The sequence below is a fragment of the Emydura macquarii genome, unplaced genomic scaffold, assembly GCF_026122565.2.
Source record: "Emydura macquarii macquarii isolate MOO-44397 ecotype Brisbane River unplaced genomic scaffold, CSIRO-AGI_Emac_v2 contig_1483, whole genome shotgun sequence".
NCBI classification, from domain to species: Eukaryota; Metazoa; Chordata; order Testudines; family Chelidae; genus Emydura; species Emydura macquarii.
The window spans coordinates 18,346,012-18,366,893 of NW_027131620.1; the positions used below are offsets into that span (position 1 = coordinate 18,346,012).

Sequence of the window (20,882 nt, forward strand, 5' to 3'; positions counted from 1 at the left end):
GGTGGAAAACCATTGCCCTGGCTCACGTGGGTATTGTGAAGATAAATACATTAATCGTTGCACAGATACTACTGTGATAGATACCATGTATCTTAACAGATTACACTTGGACTTCTTGCATAGCAACACGCTGCGCAACATGAATAAGGCTGGCAGATTTGTACCCAATAAGAGTTCTGTTAATGGGGTCATCAGAAAACAAACCAGCATCTGCTCTTAGCTAGTGTATTTGGTTGATGTGTGCTGTTAGATGGCTGCTGTATTCCTCTTAGCCCCATCGCAGAAGTGGGCACACACACACAAACACACACACACACACACACACACACTCTGCGTGCACGTATACACATTTGGGATGGAAGATGATAATGCAAATGTCACACGCTACTCAAGATGGAACCAACCTGGATCACCAGAGTTCCCCCCTCAGCCTGATCTCTGGGAACATCCCAGTCTGGGTCTAGATCTGAACAGAAAGGCTTGAGTACTCTCTAATAAATATTGGCCAATTGGCAAAGAACAAAAGACATCTACACGGGCAGGCTCTTCACTGTCTACCATGTTTTGCGTACCCAGGAGGTGGCAGCATCCCTTTAGCAGAAATGCTGTGCCAAGGAACCAGCCCTCTGTTTGCAACCCCTGCCAAGTGCAGTGCAGACCAGCTGTGAGAAAAGCAATATAGGCCGCAGGTGTAGGCTCCCCCGTGCTTTAAGCGCATGAGATGCTCGGTGTGGCTTTGTTGCAGGTGCCGCTATTTCCTGCTTTAATCTCTAGATGCTGCTGCCTCAGCTTCACCTCCAGCTCATGAGCTCCGGGTCTCGTACACTCCAGCACTCGGTTTCTCCTCCCTGGCCCCCTCCACAAATCATTCTCAAACAAAGTGAAACGTGTGATGCATGGCAGACATACAGATCATGACCCAAAAGGCATCTAGAGAAGGGCATCAGCATGAGGAGATGGTGCTCAAAAATGGATCTTCCTCTCCTTTCACTCTGACTCGGGAAGACAGTTTACACCACATGCCTTGCCCCCACAAACAGCTTTCACCCAGTGCACATCCACCACGGCAGACAGCATTCCCAGTGAGGTACACAAATCAGGAAAGGAAGGGGGGAAGGGACTTTTGAAGGGGCTGACGACCAGTCCCAAACCACTTGACTCAGCTCCTCAGAGCAGATGGTCCTTTCTCACTGCAGTTTATAACATGGTACAAGGCAACAGCAATGTTCACAGGAGGCTTGGGAGACAGGGGACCCACAGATCATATTATAGTCCAATTCTGCGCATCCCCCGTGAACTGGCTTGGATCAGCATGCACGTGTCATGGGCCCATGAGAGGGCTGGAGGCAGAGGATACGCTCAGTGATTACTCCCTTCCTACAGAGAAATTGACAAAATTCCTTTCCAAATAGCCAAATAACCTGCTTTTCTGCTGGGCTAATAGGCTAAGCCTTATCAGGATGCCTCTGAGCTACTAGGTGACTCAAGAACCTGAAGGATGACAAACTTTCAGTGAGCCCATGTGATGCCAGAAGCAAAGGAGGTAAGGGGATAGGGCTATACATACAGGCAGCGTGGGCTACTCTGAGGAGAGCTGGGGGTTTCCATGCAGCTTGTCTCAGGCTCAAAAGGCCAAGACTATGACTTGGTCTACACTAGAAAATTAGATCAGCATAACTAAATCGGCTCGGAGGTGTGAAAAGTCCACCCCCCCATGAGTGGCGCGGGTAAGGTGACCTACATCCCTCGGTAGACCATGCGAGGTTAACAGAAGAATTCCTCCATCAACCTAGCTACTGACTCTTGGGGAGGTGGATTAACTATGGCGACAGGAGAACCCCTGCTGTCAGCGTAGGCAGTGTCTACACTGAAGCCCTATGGCGTTTTAAGTGTAGCCAACCCCTGAACGGACACCGTTTGATACAGGAATTCACCTTCCCCTATGCACACCCTCTTGGACCCAGGGGAAGCCGGCTGGCAAATATGTTAGGGCAGCAGTGGGAAAGCAGAAATATCTGACAGCAACTGTTTCCACTGCCTGACTGTTCAGGTGGAACTCAGAGAGAAGAGCCATGTGGTTGGGAGACAGGAGACCTGGGCTCTATATCCTGGCTCTGCCACTGATATGCTGTGAGACTCCCCACTCCCCCCCAGTATCCAACCTGCCCCTCCCACCCTCCATCGGTCCTGTCTATTTTACAGTGTAAACTCTTTCAGATCGGGACGCTCTCTCATCATGCGTATGTGCAGCACCGAGCACGACGAACCTTCAGTCTCTGCTGGAGCACTTAAGTGCTACTGGAATATAAAAATACCACAAAAAAGCAACCAACAGGAAGTGCCCTAAAATCCTTGTTTAAAAAAAGCAAACAAGTCAGTGCCTGGGTCCTAGATCATCAGAGGCTGGAGTTTGTTTTGTACTGTTGCACTAGACACCTGGACTGGGAGCCAGGACCTCCGGGTTGTAAGGCAAACTCCTCCACTAAAACCGGGTGTCCTTAGGCACCTGATTTCACTTCCCTGATCCAAGTTCCCCATCTGGGACAATACTCATTTACCTGCCTCAAGGGGACGCTAGAAGCACTTTGAAGATGTAAAATGCTGTATGGGACTACATGAAATACTAGGTTTCCTTTTAAATGGAAAATATAGATATGTTTGTGTGACGAGAGAGAGGTGAGACTTTCCACAAAACTCACCACCAGGACTGTGGCTAATTGGCAGAATTAGCTGTACAGCTAATAGATAAGATTATGGCAAATAAATCCCTTGACTACATTTCCTGTTCACCTGATGGTGCTTTCTTCTAATTTGTTACTTCAACTCCGACTAGTTCTCAGTCTTGTTTGGGGGCATGTCACCAAGAGTACTCCAGACAGGAAACTCAAGCTCTTCTTGTAAGGTGCATGCTATGATTCTGTTCCCTGATTGGAGGAGCTGGTACAAGGGGAGGTTTCTGGGGCAAGTATGAATCTGAAATTTGTCGTTCTACAAACACTTTTCAGTGCTCGCTTAAGATTTGCTGTCTCCACAAATGCTCCCGCCAGAAAATTCATGGAGAGTGAACACAAGCAAGGGAATGAACATAGACAAAGTGGCAGTGCTTAAAAATGTGAGTGGATCCTGCAAATAAGTAAATAAAATAACCCAGCACACCTGCCCAATTTTTTTTTTTTTTAAATATAAACATTTGATAGATGTGCCTCGTCTGTTAAACACATGTAATCAGCGATTTCACTCAATTTAATAAAATCACTACTAACGACATGTCATAGGTCAAATAGAGAGACAGGATGACAATATTCCTGCACGTCCCTCTACACAAAAGCTCCCGGTTGTAATGGTGACTGTTTTGCTTCTGATATTTACATGGCAGGAAACTTTAACAGGTTTACAAATTCTTAAGTAAATAAATATCAAAGGATGTGACTGAATACTCACTGAACACTGCTATAGCTTTAAGCCCAGCTCAGCAGAGACCAGCCACTGGATCGGCCCGGAGACTGATCAGCTCTCTCGTTTCTGGGATCTGGCTATACTAGGAGAAACACATCATAGTTCTCCACTAATGCAGCTCTTCTTGGGTCAGCAGTGGTGGAAGCTGTAGTGTAGAGAGGGCTCAGGCATTTTTACCATCATGCAGGGTTGGGCAACTAAGTGGTAAAAACACCACGTTAGAGCCCTGTCTAGCCACAGCTTCCATCACCCCCAGTGAATGATGGGGCTGAATTTTGTCAGCGCAGATGTGGACCTAGAAAGAGTCCCTCCAGACCAGGCTCAGGGCAGTGCAGGGACAGCTGCACTGGTACTTGCCATCCTGTGGCTACACAAAGGACTTCGGTCATCAGGGACTGTCTATCTGGCACCATAAACAAGCCCCAAAGGCTTAATCTCGATGCCACTCCCATCAGCAGCAAAAACTTTCACTGACTTAAATGGAAGTGGGAGCCAGCATCAGTTCTATGCTACTGGAAGAGTTTGCAAGCCGGCCCAAGGCGAGCTCTTTTGCGCTGTACTTGAAGACCGCATCCTCGGCCTCCTTCCTCCTCCTTTCCAGAAATATTATCACCCCCGGGAGAAAAAATAAAATGGAGGGAAAGTAGCAGCTGAGGCTTTGTAGGTCCCACAATCTCCCCCACCCCTCCAGCAGTCGCATCATATTCTCCAGGGCGGATGGTGCAGCGGTAACAAGAGCTGAAAGGCACTGCAGAGGACACAGATGGATCAATAGAGTGAATCTGACGCAGCTCTTCATCTCAGCATCCCAGGAGGCTGGGACTGAGGGGCAGCGAGGTGGAGAAGGAAAAGAAACTGAAACATCAGGTTTGATTCCATGAACTGACCATTACCAAGGAGCAGCGCAGCCCTCCCCAGTGCCCAGGAAACCAGACATCAACACCTCCACCCTGCTAGAGGCGCGCTGTCCACTAGCGACGCAGCACTTTGCGTTGGGTGGCTGTACCAAAAGCAAGCCATTCAACAACAGCTGGGAGAAGAGACACCCGGAGCATGCCAGCTATGCCTCTGTGGAAATACTTAGGGGCTAGTAGAAGGCGTGGGAGAGACGTCCATGCTGAGACCGCAGTGATACTAATTAGGAAGCCATGAGAGCAGCTCCAGGCATCAGGGCCTTTAAAAGCATCTTGGATAGGATTTTGGTTTTTTTTTTTTTTTTTGTTTTTTTTGGGGGGGGGGGGGGAGAGAGAGGGAAGGGAGCAATAATTGAGTGCTGGTGAATGCTGGTGTCTTGATAGCCCTGGAGAATGAATCCCTCTATCCCCAGAGCAGGTACTGCAAGGGGAGAGGCAGGGCAAGGCATTGAACACAACCCAGGAGGACAGATGCCCCATGGATTGGTTTTAAGGAAGAGAAGTGAAGAGCAGTCAGGAAAGGAGAGGGGGGAGGGGAGGGGAGTAAGGAAAGAACAGGAATGAATTCTGATGCAGAACAGGCACCTTGCCAGGCCATGGCCAGCAACTGAGCAAACTCCATCACTGCTGACTGTCTGGGATCCGAAGAGGCTCAGGGACAGGTGTAGGACCTGAAACTACTTTTCAATTCTTGTTTTGAGACTGACTTGATACTAAGTTGGCCAGGCCTCTCTGCATGTCTCACCCAGGTCCCACAGCAAGCCAGGGGCACAGCTGAGAGCGGACACAGGGTCCTGACCCCCAGCCCCTGCCACCTAGACCAGGGCTTCGCAAACTACCAGTTTGCTTTGCACCAACAGGAGCGACTAGACTTGTCCCCCTGACTCTCTCTACTGATACCTCATCACCTCCACCCTCTGCCCTAACCCCAGCACAGCTTTCAGCCCCATCACCGGCCCGGCCCGCACAATGCTCAGCTGCAGGGAAAGGGAAGGGAAGTGGTGCACCAAAAATCTGGGCAGCCTGTCCCCGGAGCCAAGCGCCAGGCAGAAAGGGACGCGCAGCACCCACTCGTCCCTTGACACCCCAACCAAAACCACTGGCAGTGTCATACTTTCTTATTAAAACCCCAACCCCCCCATCCTTTGTAGCCACAGAGGGTTGTGGGTCACAACAAGAACTCCTGGGTGTTTTTTACGTGCCAGGTGGACCAGGTTTGAGAACCCCCAGTCTGACCTTCGCAGGCATGAGAGTCCTTACAATGAGTGATCCTGATACGTTAGAGCAAACCTGTGAAACAGATATTGGTCGAAAAAACAACTGAGAGGGGAGTTCTGCCCTCCAAGGGGCACGAGTGGCAGCCACTAAGATCCAAGGGCAAGAGTGTGAACCTCTGACCCCCTATATCCTAGAAGCAACCAAAGCTTATCCTAAATTCTGTGGCACCTGTGCTCAGATAGCACCCGAGCACCTCGCAACCAAAGCCTCCCCCTCCCCCTTGTGAGGTAGCATTGTCCCACCCATTCTGCAGGGAGGGAAACAGGCCCAGAGAAAGTTGCGTGACTTGCTGAAGATCACAGACCCAGGCAGAGGACAGATCAGAACCACAGCAACAGACAGTAACAGTAGTAGACAGGAGAGGAGCAAAAAGAAGTAGATACAATACAAACAGGGGACCTAGTAAATGCCGAGATTTTAAGATTCACTGATAAACTGAGCTCTTACTAGATACTGCCTAAGGAAAACAAAGGACAAAGGCACAGGAGTGGGGGGGAAGAGGAAGAACATGACAACAAAACACACGCCCGCATGGCTTTTAGTCATCACCCAGCACTTCTCCCCAGCATGTAAACAGGAAAAAGCCACTCAAACAACAGTCTTTAACTAGTGTCTCCTCACTGAGATCAGACTGACCCAGAGATCTTCCTTGATGTCTTGCCAATCCCAGACCAAGAGAAATCCTTCCAAGGAGGAAAAGTGCAGGGAAATTAAATAGCCTTTAACAGGGACCAAACCTGCCAACACCAGCTTGGAAATCATGAGGTCTTGATGAGTGGAGACCAGGGAAGGGGACTGGCACTGGGTAATGAAGACTGTCTGGTCTCTGCACAGTTTGGTCAGGAAGAGGAGGAGGTATGTGAGATGGCAGGGCATTTAACATTTTATCTCTCACAGTGGGAGAATATTGATTTCCTTAAATGGAACGGAAGCGACCATGAATCTGAAAAGTCCACTTTACGATGCAACTTGAACTCGGGCCAAGGAGATTATGGTACAGCCAGGTTAGTCAGTGTAGATTTTTAAGCCAAGGCAGACTTTTGCTGAAGTGGGTTCCTTTCTGCCCTTCCACAAACAGATGCTCTGCCAAAACAGAGTGCTAAGGGGTTTCTCCCCCAAATTCCTGCAAATAGGACCCGAGTTCCAGCTTTTCAGCCTCCAGTAGCCACGACTCAAACACTGCACACACCACAACTGAAGACGAATCTCTCAACCTAGCCCTGAGTGGACACGGACGCACAGCACAGCAGTCCCCATAGGTTCTGGCACCGCTGGCATTCGCAACCGCGGTCCAGGACTGGAACAGCAAGGGATGATGTGGTCAGGATTGCAGAGGCCATTGGCAGAGCTGGCAGTGCTGGATTATAAACAGGGCTGTAGCAGATCAGGACTCAAGTGCAATGGCTAGCTGGGCGTGAGCGCTCTTCTTCCTGGTCACATGAAACTCTGCTTGACATATACCCCACAGATTGGGGATGGGGGGGGGGGGGGAAGGAGATGAAGAAAAACACACACCCAGAACCCCTATTATCATTCCAGCTCCTGGGGGAAGCTTGCTAAGCAAGTGGACTGTTGCAATGTGCCCTGAATGGGGCCAGATCTGGATGAGTCCAATCCTCTCTGGAAATTCCTCCCACAACAGAATCTCCTTGCCTGCGAACACTGTCTGTGCCTTCCACGTGCCCCTCCCTGGGCGCTGCGCGCTGGATCGGCCAAGAGAAGCGCAGCTGTTGCAGCGGGTGATGGATGGAACCGCGGTCGCAAACACAACTGGCTCCTGATCCTGCTAATGGCTTTGAAGTTCAGGACTAAGGTCTTGAGCTGGAACTGTAATGGGCTGGGAGCCAGCGGAGGGATGGCAACATGTGGGCGATGTGCTTGGGAAGGCGGTTTGTATGTTCTGTGGATAACTAGACCTCTGCCTGTGTACCAGGGACAGCTGTGGATCAAGACTGAGAGGCAATAGCAGAGCTCTTTGTTAAGGAGCATCCTATCCCCATCCCCCACAAGTGCCCATGCAGCACCAAAATCACTTTAAAAAATTGCACCCATTTTCCAAAACAGAACGGTATATGTGCAGGGAGGGGGGAGGATCAGCAAACCATATTTAAGACATTTTCTGCTCTTACATCTCTGGAGATATGTTGTCCACCGAGGCCCCAGTTCTGCCAGCCAGCTCTACTGGAACACAATGTTCTGGCTGCACAAACCCAGGTACAGGCTTGGACAATAAGTGCTGTGAGGTACAGGCTTGGCTTTTTACCTGTAAATGCCAAGCACATTTTTGGGGGCTGCATTTAATGAAATGATAATTGCATCCAAAAAACCTCATCACTGAGCTAGAGGAAAAAATAACAAGGTATGTTTCAATGCTGGGAAGTGCTACACAAATCTCTGTCCACTCGAAATATGAATCCATGTCTCCTCTGAAGGTCATCCAAACACAAATTTAGTAGATATGGTGGTTGAAAAGCAATTTTTACCGACTGTAGATTTTTCTTGTTCACAAATAAAATTGTTTATTAAGACTGTGGTTACAGTTACATGGACTTTGGCAGAGTTGTGCCAGTCTACATCCGCAGAGACTCTGACCCTCTGCCTTCTTGGGGAGCAGATTTCTCTCTGCAAAGCCCCCTCGCACTGTGGACGGATCAGTTTGTCCTCGGGAATTCTAGCAGTGGAACGTCTCTATTTTGACGCACAGGCTGTGCGGTGGCAGGACAAAACGTTGCAAAGTTGGCACTCCAGAGTCTCTAGAGCAGGGGTCCTCAAACTTTTTTTCCCCAAGACCCCCTTTAAAAATGTTTCAGGCTGTGATGACCCCCTCAAAAAAGTGACAACTATCCCCATGCCATGCCACCCTTACTTCTGTGCTGCTGCTGGGGGTGGCAATGCCTTCAGAGCACCCAGCCAGCAGCCGCTGTTCTCCAGCCACCGTCAGCCATGCACGGGGCTGACAGTCGCAGCCCCGGCATGTGCAGGGGCTGACAGCTCACGACCCTCCCAAAATAACCTCACGACCCCTTGAGGGGTCCCGACCCCCAGTTTGAGAACCCCTGCTCTAGAGCCACTTTGAAGGACAGAAGAGGAGGGACATCCAGATGTAGTTCACCCAAGGGCACCCTCCCACCCTCAACTGCACAAATAATGAATACAAGGAAGATTGAGATCTCACTTGGAGCTGCTCAGAGAAAGGTTTGGTTTCCCCTGCAGAAAGTTGCTCATTTTTGCTGACACTGTAAAGACAAGGTGTTCAACAAAAACTTGAAGCTTTCTGCAGAAAGCAGATGCTTGTCACAAAAAAATTAATTTAACCAAAAACCCAATTCTTCATCAAAAAAAGTTTTGCTGGAAAATTATTGACCAGCCCTACTCACTTTTTTTTAAGCATGGCCAATCTCATTGAACATCTCTCCAAGCCTCTCTCCTGCATAGCATTGCTGGACAGATTGCGTAGCTAATCTGCACAGCAATGCTCCTGCTCTGTTTGCCAATTCAGCTATAGGAAACATGTTCATGGAACAAAATCAGGGAAACGGCAGAGGAAAACTTATGAGATTTTCGACTCCACTTGCATGCAATGCAGGATACAGTTACTAAACAAAGGATGTATTCGATATTAAACTGGTACTACACTTGATCCTAGCCAAAAGGTTGACAAAGTGATAACAGACACCCCAAATATAGAGAGATGTGCCCACACGCACCCATCTGCTTAGATGCCTTAGACAACCACGTTTTTGACAGCATCTTTCATTTTCCAGTACCAAATCACCCTGTGCACAAGTGTGTGTATATGTGACCCCCACCCTGCATTCTCTTTTTCCCTTATGTGTACTTTTCTCATCCGGAATGTCACGAACACTTCATGCATACTCTGGCATCATCAGGTTTTTACTTAACAAAAGCCTCCCCTTTAATGTTCCAAGTTTGTTTTAGGGGGAGATGTTCAAAAGCACTCAAGGGATTTAGAAGCACGAGTTCCTTCGACTTCGAGTAGGACTTTTATTCCTAAATCTCACGGGTGCTTTGGAAAAATCCTCCCGCTGATGTGACACATTCTCAGTCTGCTGCTTTCCTTCTGTTTTGCAACAGGTTTTGCTTGTTTGGTCGACTCATTTACACGCGGGTGCTCTCTTCTGCAGCAGGAGAGCCAGGCACCTTCTCCAACAGACGTGAGCGTGGGTCTCCCCCCAGTTTGACTTTTGCAACGGGTCCTGCCTTCTTTTCTAAAGATCCAAGATATGAAAACTTACTGCGACAAGTGCACTAAGCCCATGTCCTGTAGGCAACCCCCCGTCCCAAGTGAGTGCTTTATCATATCCCCATCATATCGTATCGTAATTTGACCTGTAATTAAATACAGACTTCTGCTAGGAGATGGTTTGTGCCGCTCCCTTGGACTGAGGGGTTTCACTGCATCCTGAGTTTGTTACCACACAGTTTGGGGAATGGCAACAGCCACGTATCAGACTGTTCATCTGGCAGGCAGGTTTCCTGGCTCCCTTCAGCAGTGTTTCATGGACCGGATGATATGGTCACCAGGATTTATAATGCCCTAGTTTTAGCCTTAGTGATGTCTTGCTTTGCTACAGAGAGATCCAGTTACATGCTCACGTTGATCATCTGTGACCCAACTTGCTAAAAATGTTTTCAGTGTGCTTTGAAAAAAAATCCCACATGGCCGATAGCAATTGCCATGCAGGTCGTGATCACTGTGCCGCTAACTAACGGGTGCAAGGAGCCCATAGAGCGGTTTGGAGAGGAGGGACAAAACACAGCACACAGCAACCCGACGCAAACAGAAATAAAGAAGAATGCCAACGGAAATTCCACAAGCACGTCCAATGGAAACTGTAGATGTCCAGTACATGAACAGCCAGCCTGGAATTTGACCAGAAAATACCTGTTCTGCCATGGGATCTTTAACAACCACAAATGGGCAGGACCTCAAGTTTTACATCTCAGCTGAAAGCTGGCATCTATGACAGCAATGCCACTCCATTCTGGTGCTGGGTGTGTGGATCAGAGAGAAGAGGGCTACTTATCCCAAGCTGCAAATTAGGGGTCTCCCCTCCAGGCACTGATCTACCCAGATCCTGCTTAGCACAGAGAGACATGACTGTAGCACAAAGTACATAGCCGTGGACAAAATATATATGCGGCAGAAGCAGAGATTTTTTTTTATTATTCAATTTTATGTTTGATATAGTTTCTCTCTGATGTAGAGAAAGAAATCAGTCTCTCTCTCTTATGGGCAACTCCAGGAAGGACCCCAAACGATACGCACAAAGGATTTCTTCCCACCCCACCAATTCTCCCTACCCAATGGTTCGCTTCGTTCTGTAAAGCTGTCATATCATCCGTTTCACACAGGGCTAGGAATGAGCAGCAGTGATTTGTATGGACTTTCAGGGGGTTCCAAGAGCCACCCCTCTCCCCTTCAACCACAAAGCTCTCGTGACCAGAACTTGGGAGATTCCATTAATTCTATGCAGCTTTCAGAGCAGCCCAGGGCAAGCTTTTCTATTCTGTTCAGTACTCTGGGTTCCAGCCTAATCCCTGCCACAGACTTGGGGAGGACAAGTCACACCTCTCCCTACATCCCTCTCCCAGCTATAAAATATCAATGAGGCTTTTTATCCACCTTTGGGAAGGGCTAAGCAATACAGGGAAGACCACCACTAAGTACATAGCACTAGGAATACTCTGAACTTCACTCTGAGGTTCTCAAAGCACTCCAGTTATTACGTAACCAAGCCACACGTCAGCCTGTTGGCACAGACAAGAATGACTGTTCCCATTCTACAGATGAAGAAGCTAAGATGCAATTAAAAATGTGTAAAAACTAAACCTCGTGCAAAATCATGACTGAGACATAAGCTACTAAAACAGTTAATGCAAATGAGAGAGAGAGAGAGAGAGAGAGAGAGGCAGGCCAGCATTTCAAACCCAGGGTAATCGGGCTACATTTCCCACAACATTCATGTATCCAACAGGCAAGACTGCAAGTTTCCACATAGAGTCAGATCAGTATAAACCCTATTTGCAGTTGCCCCAGAAAACTGGGAGTAAAGTGACATCCACAGAGCAGCTAATCAGACTTTGATCTCAGCAGCAGGGGGCCTGTGATCTGCTGCAGTTTCTGCAAGATTTCTCAGCCAGCAAGGCTTAGAAATTAAAACTGGTGCTTTACAACTCAATCACCTGGGAGGCAGGGAAAAGGAGGAGAAAGTGACAAGACCAAGGCAATTGAACAGGCATACAGTGGGGACCACGACGGTGCTGGTAATGACACACTGGTAATGACACACGTAACACAGGTCTCTCTCTTCCCTGCTGTTCATCTTTGAGCGAAAAGCAACCCGTGGAAGGAAAGCCTGCATCCCTTCTTGGCCTCTCTATGATATCTAGAGAAGGCCTGAAAGATGGAAGGGGGGGAGGTTGTTTTTGAAGGGCTTTTACTATTAGAAAACAAGTCTTGTCTAGCCTGTTCTTCCCGTAAGACTCTGTGGCGGACAAGGAAGAGTAGCAGGACTATGACACCACAGACAACAAGCAAGCGGAATCTGACTGAGACGGGAACAAACTTTTAACCAGACTATTTCCATTTTTTTTTTTTTTTTTTTTTTTTTGGAGAGGGCAGCGGTGCTTATTTGCTCATCCCCATTTAAACACAAATGCCTCACTAAGCAGTTCGGAAAAAAGGTCTGTTTGGTAAAGATGGAAAATACTCCTCTCACCCCTTCAAATAACGACAGAGCTCCCAGATCCCATTGGAGACCTCCAGCAAATCCAGGGCAGACCAAATCAGTTACGCCCAAGGTTTAAGCTAAAAAGAGAGGCAGAAACTACCCCCACCAAAAAACAAAACACGGAGTGGGTTGAGGTTCACTGTTTAACAGCCAGTTTTAAGTGCTCTGAAATTCACATTCTGACTCAGATTGTCTCAAAAATTGCTATGCTTCACTGGGATCCAGGGTAGGGTCTAAATCTGGATTTATTTGAGCAAGGGGCTCCCAAGATACAGGTCCCCTAAAAGTCACATTATATCAAAAATGCATAGTTCTTGTAACTTTTTTTTGCACATGACTGGGGCGGGGGGAGAGGGTGGCTTGTTAAACTATGACACTGATCCTCCCCAAACTGATCTCACCCTCTTTCGACTAGTCTTATTACACTTAAAGCAAAAGTCCACCCTATTTTATATAAAAATAATTGATCTGTTCCAAATTCAGTTCAGTCTCTGAACAAACCTTGAATTTTCCAAGGAGTTTCAAGACAAACTGATTGATTAAAATATGGTTCCCCCCCCCCCCCCAAAAAAAAGTTTAACATTCTGAGTTACGATTTTTGAGCTCCTGTAGATTAAAAAGTTACAAACTGCAGATAGCCAAAAATGAGCCCATAGCAGGAGTATAGTAGGCTTTGCGTTGATTAACCCAAAGGATGAAGAATTAGAGTTCTTCATCATAACAGAACCTTATACACCACAATTGGCTGACAACATTTTGTTTTTTATGACCAGATCTATTATAAAGTATCAGGAGCTGGTCTGTCAAAAGACCAAGATCTCCGAGAGGAGATTGAAGAGGTTTGCCTGGATTGAATGAACAATTTCATAACAACCAGGATCGTCTGTGAAGTACCTTGTCAAGAAGACAGCATCTGGTAATGACTAGAGCTAACTGAAACATGTTAGCTGAAAAAATATTTATTGATAAATGGCCTTTTTAAAAGAAAATATTTTTTCAAAATATTTATTTTTGAAACTGGGAGGATGCCATTTTTCAAATCACAAGGCTTTTTGTTTGAGCAGTTCGATCCGGCTCTCATCACTGGATTCTGCCTCTCATCAAGAGCAGCTCTTTAAGTGACTGAACAGCAAACAAACAACAGGATCATCGACAGAGCAATGGATCCTTCCACACTGAAAAGGTGCCTTGTCACAGAGCCCAGCTGGCAGAAAATCCTATTCTGTCTGAAAGAAACGGTTTCTTCGTCTGTTAACTAAACAAACCCTGCACCTGGGCAAATTAACACACCAAAATGGCGTGTCGGTTAAGGTTGCTCTTTACATAATTTACCTAACGGAAAAACTACAGAGCAAGGAAATGAAGAGCTAAGGGGACCAGCAGAAGATGCCTTCCACTTCCCCACTCAGATACACACCTCCCCATTAGCACAGCCTTAACAACTCCGCCCCCACAGCATGCCAGCCCTTCCCCAAGCCTCCCTATGTACTGTGCAGGACTGTGCAGTGGTATGTGGGGAAGCCCAGGTTGTCTGTGGTGGAAGCAAGCAGGAGGACTTTGAGGGAAGAGGAAGCTGACAGGCTGTATCCCCACTGGGCAGTTATGTCGTGCATTATCCGCCTGGCATCAGCCACAGACATGCGGTGTTCTCCCCTCACGCCTCGACGCACATGTTAGCTGTCTCCACTTAATTGGCAATCAAAGCCAGACTACATTCAGGCACCCGAGTAAGAGTGTTGAGCACCTTTCAAAGTCAGGCCTCGTTTACATCGATGCCGAAATAGGGATTTAGGACCCCCAACTGTAGGCACCATGTTGAAGAGGGTCAGCCTTCTCTCTGAGGTTCACACAGCGCTGTTCACCTCAGCCGAAAGCCCACTCGGGCCCTGCTCTTGTGACCTGGTGAGCACATGGTGCATCAATCAGCACGCTCAATGCCTCACAGGACTGGGTCCTGAAAGATCACTTCAACCAGGAGGGAAATGCGGCCACCTCTGAGGTGGAACAAAACTAAGACTGTGTCACAACACTACTCAGCGTTCACAGCAGAACAGGAATAGCGATGAATGCAACTGTAAGAGGAATTCGGGGAGGCAGAATGTAACCCAGCCGGCATTAGGGGAGGACCCCAGAGCTAACAGTGCAACATCTGTGAGTGACCACCAATGGTTGGGACCTTTCTTCCAAAGGTGCAAGGCCCTCTCCGACTTGGAGGTCATGGCTTTCAAGTTGGTTGCTGAGCCAGCCGGGAAGACAAGCAAGCTACTAAACTGCCAAAGCCTTACAAAGCAGCATGGTGAGAGAGGATGGGGCCTGAGCACAGTACAATACAACTGTGCTACCTGCACCACTCACATCCATGCTGAATCCGCGGCACTGCTCAAAGCCCCCACTTTCCTGTTATCCACCCCAACTTGGTTCCTGGGGGGGGGGGGGGGGAAGAAATCACAGCTTTACCCATAAAACCCAAATGTCTGCAGGGAAAGGAATTCAGGTCTTCCACCTTTGGGTGCATAAAAGTAGGCACCGCGTTCCATATTTATGTGCCTAAATAAAAAGTGCCCCAAATCTCAGAGGCCACTGAATGCAATGGAAGCTGCAGCTGGCTCAGCCAGTCTGAAAAAAGTCAAGTCACTTTTATTTAGGCGCCTAACTTGGGGCCACAAGGTTTAGAAGCACCATTAAAAATTCTTTATTTCCCAAAGAAACTGAAGGAAGTTTATCATCAGACAGCAAATAGTCTAACTTGGACCCTGATACTGCAAAGGTTTGTTATGCACCTGCTTAAATTCACACATTTAATAGTCTCCTTAAAATCAATGGCATTACTTGTATGTAGGAGTTTAACCAGGTGCCTAAGTCTTTGCAAGATCGGGGCCTTAAAAATCTGAAATATCCAGAAAGCTTTAGTTTTTTCTTAAAACACTCGATAACTCATTGCCACTAGAAGAGGAAGAATTCTCATGGACAGTCAGCCCCAGACTGGTTTACCTACTTGCTTAAAGCAAACGTATCAGCAGGACCAAGAAAATAAAATAAAAATTCATCAGCTACAGGTAAGAAAAAATGTAATAGTGTTAAAGTCAATAGGAGCTGTGCACCTAACTAACTTAGGCCCCTTTGCAAATTCCAGCCTAAAATTAGTTAAGGATCCCCTACACCAAGCTGTATTGACAAGTCCCTAAATTGTTGTGACTGTGCACTACTAAAACCCTGGTATATTCTACCCCAGAGAAAGCTGCATTGCTGTGGTGAGTGCAGCAATCCTTGGACGTGCAGATTCTGGAAGTCTTTCTGTGATGCTTCAGATGGAAGATGCTATTGAAACAAGATGTTATTCAGCTCGGTTTCACAGTTGCTTTAGCCACCTGGACTGTCTCTGCAGCTCCTGGCACATGCACACTCAGCAACTCTGCCCTGCCACATCAGGAAACTCTTACTTCGATTTCCGCCCAACACCTCCCTTTTTAGTCTTCTCTCTAGAGCGGGAAGTAGCATCCCAGCATCAGCTCTGACTGCTGCTATTAAATCAACCCTCCCTCATCTCTATTAACCAACCGTACCCCCACCATTGATTATTTGTATTGGAATCATACCTAGGAGCCCCAGTCCTGGACCAGGAGACCATTGTGCTAGGTGCTGTACAAACACAGCAAAAAAAGACAGCCCCTGCCTCAAAGAGCTTACAATCTAAGAGACAAGAGATGGGTGAAGAGAGACGGGCTACAAGGAAACAAGGAGATAAAACTGGTCGGCATGATAGGCAGCGGTCTCAGCACAGCAGCAGCAGGCCATTGTCAAGAGCTTCATAGGCATCCTAGCGAAGCAGAGTTTTGAGGAGGGATGTGAAGGTGGCTAAGGGGCAGCTTGACAGTGTTTATGGAGAGCACCTCCCAAGCGCATGGGGCCGTTCAGGAGAAAGGTCAGAGGGGCTTGTTTGCAAGCGTAACAAGTGGGCACTGGAGGCTGTCATCGTGGGCCGATCGGAGCCAAGCGTCAGCAGCTCAAAAGTGAGTGAGCGATAATAGATACCACGAGGATAGGCCGGGAAAGATCTTGACAGTGAAGAGAAGCAGCTTATGTTGGATGGGATTGAAAAGGGGAGTCAGGGAGGAACCTGTTGCCCAGCTCCTTTTATAGTGCTAAGAAGAGCAGTACATTTCCCTCCCTGTTACAGAGGAAACGTTACTTAGATTTCACCTACGCTCCTAATGCTTTTGGTGAGGAGATGCCACAGGGCTCCAGCTGTCCGAGACTCTCCTCCTTTCATAAGGCATCAGCCTAGCAATAGGCTCCGCTGGCCCGTCCCTGGGTCCTGAAGGACCGGCAGCTCCACTGAAGTCTCCTTTGGCAATATGAAATATTTCAAAGCTCTCCATGCTGGGCGTACAGTGCCTTGTGACTCTGTTTTATGTCCTGGAGGAGGGAGGAACGGTGATCTAGTGGTTAAAGCAAAGGACAGGGAGAACCCATGGGTTCTAGTCCCAGCTCTGTTGTAGGGGGTAGTTATGATGCTTACTGAACTACTGGAAGATGCTCATATACACATGGTGATGAAGGCAGTATACGAATCTATGTAAAACAGACCAGCCTCTGTGTAAGTCACTTCACCTTTGTGTGTGTTTCAGTCCCTGTTCCCCCTCTCCACCCTGGCAATATAGGGATAATATTTATTCACCTCATAGTGGTTGTGGGGCTTAATTCCAAAGGGACCCAAGCACCTCAGAAAGAAGAGAAGAGTTAAAAGTAGCTTCAGGTTTGACCCTAACACCTGAGCGCCTTGCTAGTCTTTGTGGGTTTACTTGCACTATTTCCCACGCTTTTCTCATTCTTCTTCTTGTGTTAAAGAGCCACATCAAACAACAAGGGAAACTGACAGGTCCTCTGAACCAGCTTGCAGATCTGCTCATGGGTCTGCCTACACAGAGCAACTTGCAGGATCTGGGCCTAACTGACTATGCCGGAAACTCTGAAACACGCTATACATGAAGTTTTGTCAAATGCACAAAGGAAACAAATGGAAAAACCGAGTAGTCTTCTCTCCTGTCTCAGGTGCTACGTGTACAAAGAGTAGAATATAAGACCAGGAGAGGGATTTAAATCAGTGGATTGCCTTCTTTAAAGATTTTTACAGAGTTTAGCTATCCTCTGATATAAAGGTGCTGCTAGTAAAGATATGGGGGTTGGGGAAGAGAATCAGAGACTCCAATCTTATCCCAACTCTTTGCAATCACTTACCAAGATGAAAGTTAAATACACAGCTTTCTAGAGTGCTATTCAACGTCTATTTAAGAATTTCTACAGCACCCCTCACAATAGTACCTAAACACACACACACACACACACACACACACACACAGAGCACTCTTTACTTATGAACAGTGCAAACCGATCATATAACAGATGGTTAGCTTACCGACAGAACTGTCTCCTGGAAGCAGAAACCAGATACCTTATCAATGACCATGCTCTGCTGCATAAAGGAGACAAGCACTCTCCTTTAGAATTCAATACTGATGCCCTGTTCTTACTACAAACATTGCAGGGACAGAGATACAAAGGATGCACTCCTGTCTTTAGACTTAGTCTATAGGCACCATTCTTACTGCAAACAACTTCATACCAGATTATAGCCCTTACTAGTTAATGCACATCAGAGCACTAGCCATATAATTACTACTAGCTATAATTATATTAGTACGGTACAGTTCAGCTAGCAGGGTTTACAAGAGGATTATAACTCATCAATCCACCACCCAGCTGTGACAACTGCCTGTATGCCTGAAAGAGTGAGAAATTGGTCACTAAGAGCCCATCTGACAGATAAGCTTTCTTGTTTTTCAGATTGTTATCAAGCTCGAGGAAAATGAAAAGCAGCAGAGGAGTCACCACTACCCACATTATTAATTTCTTCACCTGTATTTGGCACTGAAATCCATCTCTCCAGCTGTCCATTGCTTCAGGTATGACCTCACTGCAATGATCAAAATCAGGGCTGGATTTACTAAGTCTGTCCATAACTTTAAATACCAGAGTAAACAAAGCAGCCAACTAGTTGATGGCTTAAAGATAAAAATTAGGCCCACAGACAGTTAAAGGTTTCCATTTAAGTGGCTAGACTCCTGTCCTCAAGCAGGCAGAGATGACAAAAGGATTTTGTATCTACATGCAGTGTGATTCCCACAACAAACACACAAATCAAAGTTGGTAGTGTGTGTGTGGGGGAGAAATCCAACTTGCTAAAAGTGGGGCAAGGAGGTTAAATAACCCTGTTTAGCTCCAAAAACTTCAGTCTTTTTGGATCATTTGCTCTTGCAAGTAAAACACACACAAAAAATCAAAACTTCAATTTAATCTCTTCCCCCCACACACAGTCAGGTATTCAGACCATAAGAGCCTAGATTTACAGGAGCAAGAATGGATTAAAAATATTTTTAGTTTTTAAATCCTGAGGAAACAGGAAATCTATTTTTCTCTTGAAGTGTTGCTGAAGTTTTAGGAAGTGGGGTGGGAGATGGTGACAAAATAAAAAGGGCCAAACAGATGAATTATCAGATGATTAAGACAGATGTACTTCTTCCTCCAACAGAAACAAGTGTTAATAATAAAAATGAATAATAGTGATTCTGGACAGGCAAAATGTCAGAATCTGAAGCTTGGTAGAAATCTACATGATATTTAGGGCTGGGATTTTAGATCCAGGTTTTGGCGTAGCACTATCACTTCCATACGAATAGTGTCAGGCAATAGTTTAAATAAACTGATTAATTTAGTTCCTTAGGAAAACTCCTCCTGCTTACATCTATTTTTCAGAGTTCCTTACTTAGACAAAACAGCCTCTCACAGAGCAATGCTCATCTCAATACACCACAAGCCTTTCAATCAATGTTAATTAATATTCGGATGTTTTGGGAATCAGACAACGTTTAAATGTTAAAAAAAATATAGAGATATACATTACATATCCATGCACTTACTTGCTCCTTCTATTTTCTCCGAACCTCTGCTCCAAGTGATCTGTCTCGTCTCTAGCTTTACCTGGAAAGTTTTCCTCTCCGGCCTCTGAGATTTTTTAGAGTAAAACAAAGTCATCACCGTGCCAACTTCCAAACTCCTGCAGAGGTGAACCACCTCGGCTTCGTTCTGGATGCAGGGTCCATTGGAAAAGCCAGCCGCCATAGCGCCCTCCGCCTCCTCCTTCCCCACAGGCTGCGAAATTTCCCAACAAAAGGGATCTTCAGCTCTCCACGCAAACTTGTGCAAGTTGGAAGACTTCAAATGCAAACAATCCAGGCTGCTTCAGTTCATGGCTCCCAGGGCAGGGAGTCTCCCCTTCCTACTGTGTGTGTTGTGTTGGGTGTGTGTTTGGGGGGGGGGGGGTGTTTTTATTCGGGGGAGGGCAAAAGCACAACCCGATCGATTGTTCCCCCAGCCATAAACTTTTCACCTCCCCGCGGCAGCAGAAAATCGCCTCTCTCCCGCTTTGAATCATGCACCATTTTTTTTCTCCTTCCCGAGCGGAGTGCAAAGCGAAAGCAGGCAGACACAAAGCATTCCCGACCGGCCGGGGCTGGCGAGCCTGGGACGGGTCCTCCGGCACCAGCGGGCTGCAAAGCGTGTGTGCGGCCGGGCGAGGTGACTTGGCTGCCTTTTGTTCAGGGCCCCCCCCCCGGTTACCGTCTCTCTCTCTCCCCCCCGCCCCGCGGCTTTTTTCCCCTCCTGCAGCAGGCAAATCTCTCTCCGCATCGATCCGAGGCCGATCAGATCTCCCGAGAGCTCAGCAAGACATGGCTGGAGAAACCCAGCGCAGCCTGCCTCAGTTTCGCCCTCACTCAAGGCGGGGGGGTGGAGCGGGGGCAGGCCTTTGGTGGCTCAATTTCACCAGCCGCCGCAGCGGGGATTATCCCCCCCTTCCTCGACAACACATGCACCAGAACAGGCCCCCCGCCTCCAGACACAGCCGGGGGGGAGCGGGCTGCCGGGGGGTGGGGCAGAGAGCGAATCGCTGGCGGTGGGTTCGCGCTCCCACGCCGTCTCCCCAGCCCTCGCTTATCGCCGCCTGCCCGGTGCAGGCTGCCTCCACGGGGGCAGTGCCAGATGGCGAGGGAGGGACCCGCGCTGGCGGCGGCTCGAGAGGCTGGAGGAAGACGGTCCCCTCCCAGCCTTCATGTGCAGCAACGCAGCGCAGGGGAGCCCGAGCTCAGCCTCTTAAAGAGACACCCCGGCCCCTTACCGTGCCTCGTGGGTGGTCTCTGCTGCCTAGCGCGTCCGCAGCCGGGCTGGGGGGGCATAAATCCTCTTCCCACACAGCCCCCTGTGCACGGGAGGAGGGCAGCAAGGCGGCCTGCAACGGCACGGGAGAGGCTGGCGGGGAAGGCACCTGGGGGGCTGGGTGAAAGGGACAGAGATGGATGGGGCAGCTGCTTCTGTCCTGCTCAGGCCAGCCCCATGGCTAGGCTCCCAAGCTGGCCCAGCTCCT

At 47.9% G+C, this 20,882-nt stretch overlaps 1 protein-coding gene across 8 annotated transcripts in view; it reads right to left on the reverse strand.

Moving 5' to 3' along the window:
• PLCG1 (phospholipase C gamma 1) overlaps positions 1-20,509 on the reverse strand; it is an 84,790-nt gene extending 64,281 nt beyond the window's left edge. For 7 of the 8 annotated variants that reach the window (XM_067554396.1, XM_067554395.1, XM_067554394.1 and 4 more), the window contains exon 1: positions 19,381-20,509. In XM_067554396.1, the coding sequence (XP_067410497.1) occupies positions 19,381-19,582 (202 nt within the window). In that variant the 5' untranslated portion in view covers positions 19,583-20,509. Of the gene's footprint in view, positions 1-18,319; positions 18,378-19,380 lie in introns of all 8 variants that reach the window. The other variant, XM_067554397.1, reaches the window with a different exon arrangement.
• Positions 20,510-20,882: the final 373 nt, after the last annotated feature.